The 13,903-nt window shown below is 47.0% G+C and overlaps 1 protein-coding gene across 1 annotated transcript in view; it reads right to left on the bottom strand.

Moving 5' to 3' along the window:
- Positions 1–9,609: 9,609 nt before the first annotated feature.
- Positions 9,610–13,903, bottom strand: part of TNFRSF19 (TNF receptor superfamily member 19) — a 65,828-nt gene continuing 61,534 nt past the window's right edge. The window contains exon 9 of the mRNA XM_007120163.4: positions 9,610–9,730. Coding sequence (XP_007120225.2) covers positions 9,698–9,730 — 33 coding nt within the window. The 3' untranslated portion in view covers positions 9,610–9,697. The remainder of the gene's footprint in view (positions 9,731–13,903) is intronic.

The following is a 13,903-nucleotide window of genomic DNA, read 5'->3' as shown; positions in this document are numbered from 1 at the left end:
CTTGGCTGTAGGGAGCAGGGACAGTGCTGTGACATGAGGGGCTGTGCCCTTGTGGTGGCCGCTCTGAGTCTCCATAACCCGGGATTCCAGCTTGAAGAACACAAGGTCCTGAAAGAACCTCTGATGCCTTTATATTATAAAGAAAAACAATCCAAAGAAGTGATGGGCCCAGGCTCCCTCAGCTGTTGGTGGCTGAACTCAGACTAGAATCTGGTCTCTCTGCTTTTTGTCTTGGTGTTCATTATCATCAAGCCATTGCTGTCCTCCATGGATTCAGAGCCAGGAGACCAAGGATGGAGTGGGGATTCTCTGGGTCCACGTCTGTGCCTTTGCAGAGTAAGAGGTGAACGGTCCTGTGTTTGGAGCAGGGCTGAGGTGGGCCAGGTACCCCCTGCAGGCCTCTCTCACTCCCTGGGGCAGCCTCCTCAGAACTCTGGGCTCTGCAGATCTCCAGGCTGAAGCTGCAGGACCACAATCTCTACGGTCCTTCCAGCTCCGTCCTGGGGCTGTAGGTGAAGCCAGGAGTCCCACACCTTCATCCCACACAAATGCGGCCAGAAGCCCGGGTCCCCTCTCCCTGCACCGCAGGGTGGAAAGGGACTCCTCGGCTGCATGGCGTGACCAGGAGATCATGGCTCTGAGGGTTGGAATCCAGGGTTCACATCTCAGCTCTACCACTATTGGCTGAAACCCTTTTTACATGTTTTCTACCACTTTCTACCGTTTACTGACTTGAAGGCTGGCTTTTACTGTCTTTGAATCTCCATTTCCTCATCCTGAAGACCAAATGAGATAACGATGTAAAAGTGCTGAATAAGAGATGAGTTGTTTTCAAATGTCACGTTATTATCAGGAGGTCCCCAAGCGCGGAATCTGGCTTTGAGCATATTCCTCACTTCCGACAGAAATGCGCAGCATGTAAGGTCTAGCAGTTAAGTATTGAGATTTTAAAAAACAAACAAGCCTTGAATATCCAGATAAATATCATTAACTTCAAAGATGTTCCTTAATTGGGCGATTCATTATTCTGATAATGTTGCTGTTACTTAAGATTTCTTTCAAATGCATCTTTTAGAGCTGTCTCCAAAGCTGGTATTATCTTTGGTAGAGGTAACTCTTTATCCATTGGATTGAATTTTGGTGAAGAAACCATATTTATACCCATGGAGCCATATAGACTTTTTTTTTTTTTTTTTTTTTTTTTTTTTTTGTGGTACGCGGGCCTCTCACTGTTGTGGCCTCTCCCTTTGCGGAGCACAGGCTCCAGACGCGCAGGCTCAGCGGCCATGGCTCACGGGCCTAGCCACTCCGCGGCATATGGGACCTTCCCGGACCGGGGCGCGAACCCGGTTCCCCTGCGCAACCACTGCGCCACCAGGGAAGCCCTGCCATGTAGACTTTTGACCATAGGGGCAGATCAAGCCAGATAAGGCACGTGGGTTTAAAATGAGAAGTACCTTCTAGGCCATGAGCTTGTTATCCTGTGTGGTGGACCCTGCTATACTGTTTAATGTAGGGTTTTTCTAAAATTCAGGCTCCTGCTCTACACTAACAAATTCTACATTTTGTTTGAAGAGGTGTGGAAATTGACAACTGAATTGGTTTGCTTATGGAAGGGCATGCTGGATTTTCAGGAGATACCATTCCTGGAATCCTGAATCCCAGTCAGAGGGCAGCACAGAACTTGTGTTTAGAACGAAGACAGTGTTCCCCCAGAGTGATTTATACGATCACGCAGGTGGGCTCGGCTTTTCGGGAAGGGAGAAGTGATGCCTGCAGGCACTTTGCTTTGGGTCTTGGGCAACAAGTTTCTCCTGGACTCCTGAGAATGTCCCTGGGAGCCGTGGAGGACAACAGAGGTTCTTGCTCCGATTCTGTCTCTGGGTCCCCGGAAGACCTTGGGCTCTTTCTCTGCATCACTCTCTTCACAGGAAAGCAGTGCCCACTGCCCGGGCTGCTGAAGAGGCAGAAGAATTACAAGTTCTCTGTACTGAAGCTCTCAGCCAAAGGGAATCACACTCGCTGGCTGCTTTGCATGTTTCACAACAAATGACAACAGTGTTTTCAGGCAAGCGCTCACCTCAGAAAGTGTCACTTTGGCCGTTCCTCCAGAAGAGAACCATAGCTTTCTTTCTCTTATTCTCCCTGAACCAACGTCCAGTCATCGTATCAAAACCAACAAGGGCCAGGCCTTTCCCTTCACGGACAAAGCTTCTTTGGCAGGAGGCCGTCTGCACAGTACAGAGACGAGAGAGGAGGGGGAGACCGGATGGGAATTATGAGACGGGAGGAAAGGGAGTTGGGGACAAAGGGAGCTGGGCCTGAAGAAAAAGACGAGACGGTCCAGTGGTTTCCGAGCAGTGACCTCTGGGTGGTGTGACTCGGCCTTTAGGAACACCGGGAGCCCCTCGAGATTCTACGGTCTGCCCTCCAGAGGACCTTTCACTCATATTATGGCTCCACAAGTTCTGGTCACTGGTGTCTATGCAGCTTGGGGATTGACTGATTGATTAATCTTTGGTCCTCGTATTAGTCAGGTTTTCCCAAAGAAACAGAACCAATAGGGTGTGTGTGTCTTGGTAGAGGGGGTAGATGAAGAAAGAGAGAGGTTGATTTTAAGGAGTTAAGAGATTGTGGAGCTGAGTCTAAGGTCTACAGGTCAGTCAGCAGGCTGGAGACCAGCAAAGAGATGATGGTACAGCTTGAATCCAAAGGCACCTGGAAGCAGAATTCTTTCTTCCTCGGGGAGCTTCAGGCTTTTCTCTTCAGTCCTCGACTGATTGGACGAGGCCCACCGCATTATGGAGGGTCATCTGCCTGACTCAAAGTCCGCTGCTTCAAATGTTAATCTCATCTTAAAAATGCCTTCACAGCAACAGCCAGACCAGTGTTGGACCAAATACGTGGCCATCGTGGTCCAGCCAAGTTGACACGTAAATTAACCATCACCCTCCCCAACGCAATATCTAACTGGGATCCACGCAGAGAGTGACTGGAATCCACAGCGTTATGGGTGGTTGACTGGTTTATGAGCTGAGAGAAGACATTGTCTCAAGAGGCCTCCGCCGGAACCTGACCTTCCATAACCTCCTCATCCAGCTCACCTTCCAGGAAGGGACGTCCGTAAAGGCGCCTTGTCCTAGGTTTGACAGCCGAGCGCAAGCGTTATTACCGCGCAGGTTTATTAGATGTGCGACCCCTCAAGGGAATACAACGTTCACGGTCGGATGGGACTCGGATGCAACCTGAGCTCCCCTCCTGGATGCGTTCTGGGCGCTCTGCGTGGACGGAACCGCGGCCATGGCGGCCCAGGGGGCGGCCCCCGCGTTAGCTGGAACCTGCAGTGGCTGGGAAACGGGGCCCCAGACCTTAGGCCACGTGGTGAGGGCCACAGAGGGCGACAGCAGCCACGGAAGGAGGAAGGCTTCCTCTCTACAAGCTCACACGCGAGTCTTCCTCCCCACTTTCGAATGGAGCATCTGAAAAAACACTGAATCCCAGTTTCTCTCCCTGGGCTTTAGGGCCATGAGGATTAACACAGTCATTCTGCAGAAAACGGGACCCCCGGGTCACGTGACGGCAGCCGCTCCTCATCTGCTCCGCCCCCCGCCCCCAACCCGCATGGAGTTCGCCTCCCTCAGTGAGGGAGCGGGTTCAGGGAGGGTCCTGGGTTCTCTGTGCAGCTCCTCCCTCACCTTCCTGCTTGGGCTCCATCTCTAGCCACCGGACTACTTCTCTCTCCGGGCACTTATCTGGGGTTAAAGTTGCCCGGGAAGATCTCCCTGCAGGGGTGCTGAGTGCCAGGGAGCCGACAGGCTGCACCGCGGGGACCAGGGCAAGCCGGAGCGAGAGCTGGGGGAGCAGGAAAGGCTGCACACAGGCTCCCCGGGCCTCGCCGCGCCCCCCGCCCAACCAGGGGCCAGCCTTCGAGATTTTCCGTGCCAGGCTGCTCGGCCACCCGAGGAACAAACAGCAAACGTGGCAGCGTTTCTAAGACAAGGGCGAGGGGCTGAGAAAAAACTGGCAGGCAGGGTTTTCGCTCTCAGATGAAGGCGGCTGGCTGAGATCTAGAAGCGAGCGGACAAACGCCTGTCACCCAGTGGCCGACTCAGGCCAGGCTGCTGTGGGACGTATGGCCACCCCGGGGCTGGGAGGTTAGGCCCGTCCCCACCCGAGGCCAATCAGGGACCGGGCAGCGCGGATCTGACCTGAGCAGGTGCTTCAGCCGAGTCCTAAGCGTCTCCCCTGAGATCGGCACCGGACAAAGGCGAGCCCGATGAGAGAAGAGTCTCGGCCCCGGCATTTCCGAACAGGGCACTGACCGTCCGCCTCTCCATGCACAGCTGGCCCCATCCCCTGCTCCCAGCCAGAGGTCTAACTCTCCTAATTTTGTAACTTCCAAGCTTCTGGAAGACTAGAGATTTCAGGGTTTTCAAGGCACATCACCCATCTGTTTAAAGGCAAGTAAACTCCCTCCAGGGCAGAGTTGACACCCCGGGCACCACACCAGGCCCTTGTCAGGCTGCAGCCTCGGCTCCCCCAAAACCTGGTCCCACGGCTCCCAGAACAAGCTGGGCCTCTCCACTTGCTGCCTGTGGGGACCTCCGCCGTGAACAAGGTTCCCCAGCTTCCGCGCTCTCGTCCTGAGTGTCCGCAGATGGTCGCTGCTCCCTCACGCCTCAGAGGAATCTGCACTCTCTGTACAATCGCGACCCATTTGGTAAACACTTAGAAGGCTGTCTCCCTCCTAGTGAGTGTCTGCTTCAGCCTCGGCACTGCATTCACGACCGAGCGCATACCCTATACAACTATATAAATATATCAAGAAACTGAAGGAAGGAAGGAGGGGCTGACACAGGAAACAGCTTCTTCCCAGAGAAGGCCTCTGAGAGGAGTTAGATTTGGGCTTAGACTTCAGGGGACACAGTTCCTACCTGATTCACCGAGGGGTGATGTGTACCAGGCTGTGGGCCCCCGCCTCTCTCACCTGCAATTAGCAAGGATTGCCAGCCTATTCTGCAGACCTTCTATTGACTGTAAACAGTCAACCCGGGCGGGGGGTGGGGGGTGGGGAGGGATCCCTCTGCAGGGCGCTGCTGGCTACATGCAACCCCAAACAACACTGAGAGAACACAGCTATTTCTGTCTTAAGTAGGAATAGTTAATGCCATTAGAAATTAAGATAAAAAAGAAAGAATCCTCTGCCTTTACAGATGAATCATTGAAACCTGCTTCAGAAGACCACCCACGGTTCCAGAGAAAGTATTTTGCTGGTTAAGTTTTTAACGTTCAAGTCTCTTGGAAAGGCTAATTTGAAAGCAGCCAGAAATCACACTATTTCAAATGCCACTGGTGGTTTATGAAAAGACCCGGCCCTGGCCTGCTGAATCTCTACGGTAGAAACCTTGCAACCTTCCTCTGGCTGAAATGTGACATAAGCGATATTACTCAGAGCTGACGGCTGATTGGGATAATTATGTCTTTAGAATCATCCACGGGGTCTTCGTGAAATGTCTTCAAAATTACAGAAGATTTTGGAAATTCTCAGATTGCTGTTTAGCTTCAATATAACTGAATGATACATTTAAGCTGTACTTTCCTACCTTCTTGGGTGCCAAATACGTTTTTAAAAAATCAGACAACTTCTCAAGTTAAAATGGGACCAATGGACATATTCAGAATGACAAGTGGACAGCTGCAAACAGACTCATCATAGTTGTAATCATGCAAATGTGTCGTCTGTGTGATGACAGAATACTCTGGGCCTCCTGTTAGACCCTCCTAGGATCTGCGCTACTTTCCTCAGAGAGCTGGTGGTCCCCCAAGGCCCCCTCTCCCAAGTCTGCATGGACACTGGGAAAGAGGAGAGAAGCTAATGAATGTCCTTCCCTCATGGAGTCCACATGGACATTTAACACCAAGCTGAGGGAATATGGTGACACTTCAAATAACCTATTTTGGAAAAAGAACCTGAAAAAGAATAGATACATGTATATGTAGAACTGAATCACTTTGCTTTACACCTGAGACTAGCATGACATTGTAAATCAACTATACTCTAATATAAAATAAAAATTAAATTTAAAAAATAAATAAATAAGCCATTTTATTCCAGGAAGTCTAAATTCCTCTCAAAATCTAGGAACAGCTTTCGAAGATTTACTGAGGGAAGGAAGGGAAGGAAGAGGGGGCTGAGAAGGGAGAAGGGAAGGAGCTGGGAAGAAACAAGGGCTCTCACAGTGACCAGCGCTGCCCTGTGTGTGTCCCTCACTCCCCCACCCCACCTCTCCCAGGAGGACGCCCCACTGACCTCCAAAGAGAATGAACGGAAAACTTCTCCTTCTTCAGACCTTCCCTCTCGGTGTCACAAGATGAAGGGAAAAAAAAAAAAAAAAAAAGAGGTCATGATAAAACCTTGATACTAAAGCTTCTCAAATAACTCAGTACATTTTTCAGTAGCTTGACCAGCCTGAGAGGTGTAACCAGAGGATTCCAAATCTCCCTCCTAGAGTCTGAAATCCAGAGAGGGATACATGGGGAAAGAGGAGACCTTAGTGAGACCCTCCATGGAGAGCAGGAGGGGAACACATACCTGCATTCACACCATCAACCATTTTCTCACCAGACGTGTCGATAAGAATACCAGGTAACAATTTTATTCACAACTAAAAAAAAGGTCTTACAAAACTAGTTATGTAAGAAAACCAACATACACAAATTTATCAATTCCAGTATGCAAAATAGTCATGATGAGGTCTAAATTGATGCAAGCTGACTGCCTTAAAGCAATGATGGATATTTTTTCCTTTTCTATGTTTTTTTTTTACTAGCACAGACAATAGTGCTTAACCTAGGTAACAGCAACATTAACACTTTATCTAAAGTAGAAAAATCTACACGTGAAAAATACATTCCATATACACAAGATTAGAAAACCCCATGCCTTTACGTGGCTGTTCTCCAACCCTGATCTCATCCTCGTCAGTGAGCTTCTGCAGTGCTGGAAGTCACAAAGCACCCGCACCCCCAGCCCTGTTACTAGCTGACGCACCCGAGCAGCTGAGTGTATCTGAGTTCTGCAGGATATTGATATGAAATGCCAACTGGATTGTCCTCTACAGCATTTACAAAGAGGGGAGACTATAACATCACTGTACGTTTCCACAGCACACGGTAGTAAACTGTCTTCCTCTGGATAAAAACAACCCAGGATCGGGACTTCCCTGGCGGTCCAGTGGTTACGACTTCGCCTTACAATTCAGGAGGTGCGGGTTCGATCCCTGGTCAGGGAGCTAAGATCCCACGTGCCTTGGGGTCAAAAAAACCCAAAACGTAAAACAGAAGCAATATCGGAACACATTCAATAAAGACTTTAAAAATGGTCCACAACAAAATAACCCAGGATTTTTCAAATGCAGTATCAAATGAAATCAATTTTTTAATCTTAAGTATTTCTCTATTGATCAGAAGTGATGTTTCAGGATTTGTGGCCAAAGTCTCATTCCCATCAATCTTAGCTTTCTCCTGCAAGTGTTTTTGCCCTTGAAGTTAAAGAGGGCTCTACATGTGGAAAATATACTCGGGTTACAAAAAGGAGCACAACCCTGGCCTACTTTGATCACCCCTCTGTCATCACAAAAGTGATGAGGTTACAGACTACGGCACACATGTGACGTACAGTGAAACTTGCGTTTTCGTGGACCTCTTGTGATCAGGTCCTAAATACTTTACATATATTTCCTAAGGGCAAGTCTCAGAAGAGTTGGTGAGTACCAGAGCTTAGGAACCATTGGTTTAGGCTAAAAAAGGAAGAGAAAAAAGAAAGTCAATCAACCACGACTGGACGCCAGGTAGACAGGAAAGGCTGTGCATTACCACGAGACCCTCTAATTTCCCATTTCAGTCAAAGGAATGGAGGTCACGTGCACGACATACCCTGAGCTCATGTCCGCACAGGGATCCTGAGCTGCGGATGGAGGGACAGTCCCAGCACGAGGAAAAGGCCTCGTGAGAGCTCACTACTGCAAGAGAGCAAAGCACGGGGCAATAAGAGGGAAGGTAAAAATGTCCTTGGGAAAGGCAGATTTCTAATGCTCACTTTAAACTCTTTTTTTTTTTTTTTGGCTGCATCGTGCAGCTCGCGGGATCTTAATTCCCCGACCAGGGAAAGAACCCAGGCCCTCGGCAGTGAAAGTGCTGAATCCTAACCACTGGACCGCCAGGAATACCCTCTAATGCTCACTTTAAATGTCCAGTAGAAGACTGATTTGGAAACAAAATATCTCAGCATTCTCTAACACAGGGATGTTCAAAGGTCCGTTTCTTTTTTAAGTGCAAATGGGACAGAGCTAATAGTAATCACTTAAAAGACAACAGCCAGAGCTGATCATGTATGTTGAAGCAGGAAAAAAAAACATCCTGCTCAAATAATTCCTCTCCAGGGCACAGAGATGGGCAAACGAGCCATCCCCCGGTTCATGACTGAGCTGGGTTGTTTCTGTCTCAGCTCTAGAGCTAATTCTAGTAGGCAGATAGCACCAGACTCTTAAATCCAGCGTCGTTGGGCTACGGTGGGAATTACCGTGCTGACGAAGCTTAGGAGATTGGTGGGAGCCCTATGACATCCTGGTCAAACTACACGATGGCAGTTATAATCCATTCACCTAAACGCTGCCTACAAGCTGTACTTTTCCTTCTGGTCCTAATCTGCAGAGTCTCCTGGGACTACTCACCTGGTGTCGTGTTCCAGTAGTAGGGAAACCTGATAGGCTGTCATTTCTAAAGCCTTTAGTATAAAATATGATGCAAATTAAAGATCATTATAATACCGATTTCTCTATAAAAGAGAAATTCTGGATTTTTAAGCTCAGTCCCAGGGACAGAAGTAACAGAGGCTTCCATATCAATGGATTTTCACATAAATCTGCTAATCTAGTATGCGCACGCTAAGGGGTTTTTAAACTCAGAGGGGGATGGGCAGTCCTGTCCCAAACACATGTCCTAACTCGGGCCCCTCTTGTTAAGTAATGCAGCCGCTGTTCACAAGACAGTGGCTGAGGCCAGAAGCGCCAGTTCTGCAAGATTTGGTCTCTTCTGATTCCCAGCTAGGACAGTCAACACCAGCTAATAAACCCAAGAAGCAGGCAGGCCGTGTGAAGTCAATTCTAACCTCCTATGCTAATTATTATTATTAGGTGATGAAAAAGTGACCTTCAGGAAATAAAAACACTCCCTTTTGAACCCATCCTACCTAAAAACTAAGGTAACTAATCTGACATCGACTTTCAGTAGGATATAGGAAATTATTTCTGGGAAGAAAATGTAAATGAAAATTTATACTCTGGGGCTTCAGTCTTGGCAAACCACCTCCACCACGAAAAGAAGCATGAATGCATTTCTGTTTCTCGTTATAGCCCTAAGCTCGGTGGCTGCAAACTTGGCCCGTCAGTCTCTGAAGTCAGCCCGTAGCGTAGAAGCTTCTTGTGTAGGAAAGATGCCAAGTCTCAGAAGTGCTTGGAGTGTATTCCTTGAGGTCTCAGCTTACAGCTGGTCTGGCTCAGAAGCAACTGGTTGAAAGGCTTAAAATGCCATCAGTGTGGTTCAGATTCACTTTCTTCCCCCAGAAGCCATGCGAGGTCCAGACGGTGCCGAGTCCGTAAGCAGAGGAGTGGCTGCCCTTTGGGCTCCATACGACACTTCATTGCAGAAAGAAGCAAGTCCTTTCGGCCTCCTGAAACGGTGACAGAAGGACAGCTTTGAACACAGCACCTTACAAATTAAAGCCCTAAACTGTGACTGTAAAAATTTATGGTGCTTAGCTTTTACTAATTGTGCACATGAATTTTATAATATATGGATAAGAAGTTCCTGTAAGGGTGTCCCAGTATCAGGTACCCATGTACTCTGAGAATAAAAATAAAGACTTCCTAACAACCCACAGTCACTCCATATGTGCAAACAGTCCTTAAAAGATGAAAATGTGCCCCAAACAAACTACATCAGTGAACAAATCTTTTGCTGATTTTCAACTTCAGTCAAACATTTAAAGCTTGTTTCTGTGTTGCACTCCTTTAAAGCAATTGTAGGTAACGATTTTAGGATTCTTTAGTCTATTCTTTAAAAGAACAAAGATGGTTAATAATTAATGCTACTCTTAGTCTTTGAATTTAAAAAGTTCTGTGAAGCCACTGGAGAAAGTTTAGAAAGAGTCTGGGAATGAGACTTCTCTTATAATGACCTCCCTGGAATACTCACACATACGTCACAGGGCAAACGTCCTCAGGAGAGAGCAGCCTTTAGATCTGTCCCTTATCACAAAAGCACAGTGACCTCACTTTGGGAGGGGCTGAGGCTTGGGTCACCTGCGTGTTACTGTACGTGAGTGAAACCTTCATTCACGCAGTAACCCTTCATTAACTTACCACTAATTTGGCATTAGTGACATATCAGACTAATTTACAGAAAAATTTTTTTTCAAAGGTCTAAGGAGATTATCTAGAAATAGAAACTTCTGAGGTACTCTCAATAATAAGATAGTTTTATCAAATACGTTGATCAACTGATGTGATAATAAGAACCATATTAATGCTACCAGGGAGGAAAATTATACTTAACTGGCCAATAAGGAAAAAATAGAGAATGTGATAGACTGAGAAACTAGAACCCAGGTCATCTCATATCTTTTCTACCATCCCTTCCATTATTTCATGTTGACATTTAAAATGTTGGTTAAAAAACACCACCAAAGAAAGCTTTTCCTGTTATTAAACAGGCTGGCTTCATTCTCTCAACTATCTTTAGCAAGTGATGTCTCAATATCTTAGCCCTGGTTCCCTCCTGGGGAGGTGTGTTTAGGGAACATTTGATTAAAATGGAATCATACAGACTAAAGACAGCTCTCACTCCTATTTGCTTTATCCTGAGCCATAACTATCATTATCAGACTCTGGGTGGCATTAAACTACCCACAGGAAGACTACCGTGTAAAAATAAATTTTCGGAAACGAATGCATCACACATTAGAAATCTGAGCCTCACACCAAATACAGACAAAAGTCCCTTGGTGCACTTGGCAATAAATCGAATCATCACACTGTACACCTTTAACTTATGCTATGTTATATGTCAATTACATGTCCATAAAGCTAGGGAAAAAAGAGTGAATAGAGGTTAAAATACAAGTGAATGAAACTTGTATTCAAGTGAAATAGAGGTTAAAATACAAGTGAGTGCCTGGGTAGGAATTTACAGTTTCACTGAAAATAAAACAGAAACAAATTGTTTAAAAAGGGGTGGGGCTGTTTTGGCAACAGCTGCCCTCATCCACCCCCCAAACAGAAAACAGTGCCCTCCTGAGTTAGGAGTGAGCCCACATCAGGGGCCAAGCTCACTGCACTTGAACTTGAGGAGCCAGGGGTCCTTCCCTCTGGTCCGTTAATAGAAAGCTTCCGAAATCAAATTCTTTGCAAGAGGTAAGTTCAGTAACTTCAAATTCTTTGCAAGAGGTAAGTTCAGTAACTTCAGTAACAACTAAGAGAAGTGTTTTTCAGAGTTTAGAAAAGATTCTCGCTTAAAATGGGCTCAAAGTATTATTTGCTATATTTAATTATATGGAGAAAATGGAAATGATTTACATTTTAACAATCCCTTTCCTGAATTCAGGATGTCTTATTTAGATTTGCCAAAATTATCTAATAGTTATAAGACAACACATCTTGGAAAGCCTGTAAGAACCCTTCATTAATAAATTACACGGAGTGGGGCTTCCCTGGTGGCGCAGTGGTTGAGAATTCGCCTGCCAATGCAGGGGACACGGGTTCGAGCCCTGGTCCGGGAGGATCCCACATGTCGCGGAGCAACTAAGCCCGTGTGCCACAACTCCTGAACCTGCGCTCTAGAGCCCACGAGCCACGACTACTGAGCCCGCGTGCCACAACTACTGAAGCCCACGTGCCTAGAGCCCGTGCTCCACAGCAAGAGAAGCCACCGCAATGAGAAGCCTGCGCACCGCAATGAAGAGAAGCCCCGCTCGCCGCAACTAGAGAAAAGCCCGCGTGCAACAACGAAGACCCAACGGAGCCAAAAATAAATAAATCAAATAAATAAATTTATAAAAAAAATATGTGGTGATGTCCTTAGCCACTGAGAACTACCTCAAAAATAAATAAATAAATTACATGGAGCAACCTGCATGTAACATTTCCTCATTCATCTTATATGTAATTATAACTTTCCATCAGACTTTGAGCTGAAGGTATCTTTATGTAATCATAATTACCTTGACAACTCTCTTTGAAAAGAACTCATGTCATGATGCACCAGTCTTACATACTAAACTACGTTTCTACAATTTTGCATCCATGTAGCTGGGACAAAAGGGCTCATCCACCCTACCTCCACCTCCTCAATAACATAGACAGGAAAAAGGGCAGGCTGGGTTGCTTCTGACACGACTTGGCTTTGAGATGCTTTATTCCTTAGTTTTAGAATTTACAGCACAAAATTGGGGACAAGCTACACAATTAAGATGAGCAGTAATTCTATTTACTGACAATACTCGGAGGAACTGTAGCTAGTCCGATGGTAGCACCGTCACTGCAGCCGCTCAGACTTTCTTCTGACAGTAGATACACGAGAAGGTGAAACGGCTAATTCGTGAAGGTAACGCAAGCAAGTTTATCATCAGAACCAAGTGACTTGATGGAAAAGAAACTTCAGCATGTTGTAATGAAAATGTGACTCAGATTAAATATTAAGTGTCCTAAGATGTTCATTTTAGCGTACGCGGCAAGGCACCCGGTTAGCTGCCAAAGGGCCCCGTATCCCGTCTTCTGCGTCCTCCTCTCACCCGTTCTCGGGGCTTGTTAGCTGCTCTGGGCTGCCGGGGGTTCTCTGTCCAAAGGTCTGTGGGCCACATCCATTCTGAGACCTATATGCACCTAGGCCAACTCTGAAGTCTTTTCTTATTATCCTCATGAACAGTGTGAAAATTAGAGGCCGGCTCCAAAGAACAGGGTCAGTAAGCGACCTTTCCCAGCTATAGAGGTACGTAGTCTGTGCTTTTTAAACTGCCTCATTTGTTTGATTTTCCTCCTTTCATTGATCTCTTCTTCATTTCCGTTATTATGAGAAAACCAACATCGTTTTTTCTCCAAAGCCAACAAATGTTTTCAGTACAGAATTCCCTGTACATGCTTTATAGATTTTCTTCACAGTTAAAAAAAAAAAGTACTGCAGATTTAGATGCATATGAACCCACGTATTTGTTCTTAGAAGGAACCATGTCCATCCACACTGACTGTAGACTCTTTCTGATTTTATTAGACAAAGACAGGACGTCTCAAGGAAACAGAGGTGCCATCCAGGAGCCCGCGCAGCGTGGTCGTGGCTCATCGGCCGCGTCCGTGATCTGGGGCAGGAAGGACCGAGGATGAGAGCAGCCCCGTCTGTGCAGAACAGGGCTTGCGGGGCCTGGGAGCCCCTGTTGCTGTGATTCTGCCCTTTCATACTCAAGGCCGGCATCATTCTTCCAGAAGAACGTACACCGACAATGTATGCGCTTGCATTCAGGAAACGCTTATAGACATTAAGTCAAATTCAGCCAAGGCCACCTCCTTACCTGGAGGAGGAAGCAGGGACAGTGCCCAGGTACCCCCGGGGCCAGAGCCCCATCTCTCTGCAGTCACCACCTGCCCCACCCCAACACCTGATTTCAGACCCTTCCATCTGGAAGGTTCTGCGGCTGTATTTGGTGCCAGATCACAAGCAACAATCAATTTCCAACCACACTGATCCATCAGTCAAAGCAAAGCGATCTAGAAAAACCACAGGGAAAGAGAGAGGAGGGAAAAGGGTAGCCGTAGGACCTAAATGCTCATTAACTTGACCATGAATGGACAGCATG

This window comes from Physeter macrocephalus, chromosome 13, assembly GCF_002837175.3.
Source record: "Physeter macrocephalus isolate SW-GA chromosome 13, ASM283717v5, whole genome shotgun sequence".
Classification (NCBI taxonomy): Eukaryota; Metazoa; Chordata; class Mammalia; order Artiodactyla; family Physeteridae; genus Physeter; species Physeter macrocephalus.
Note: the sequence above shows the minus strand (reverse complement) of the source record. Positions and strands in the feature narration are given on the sequence as shown.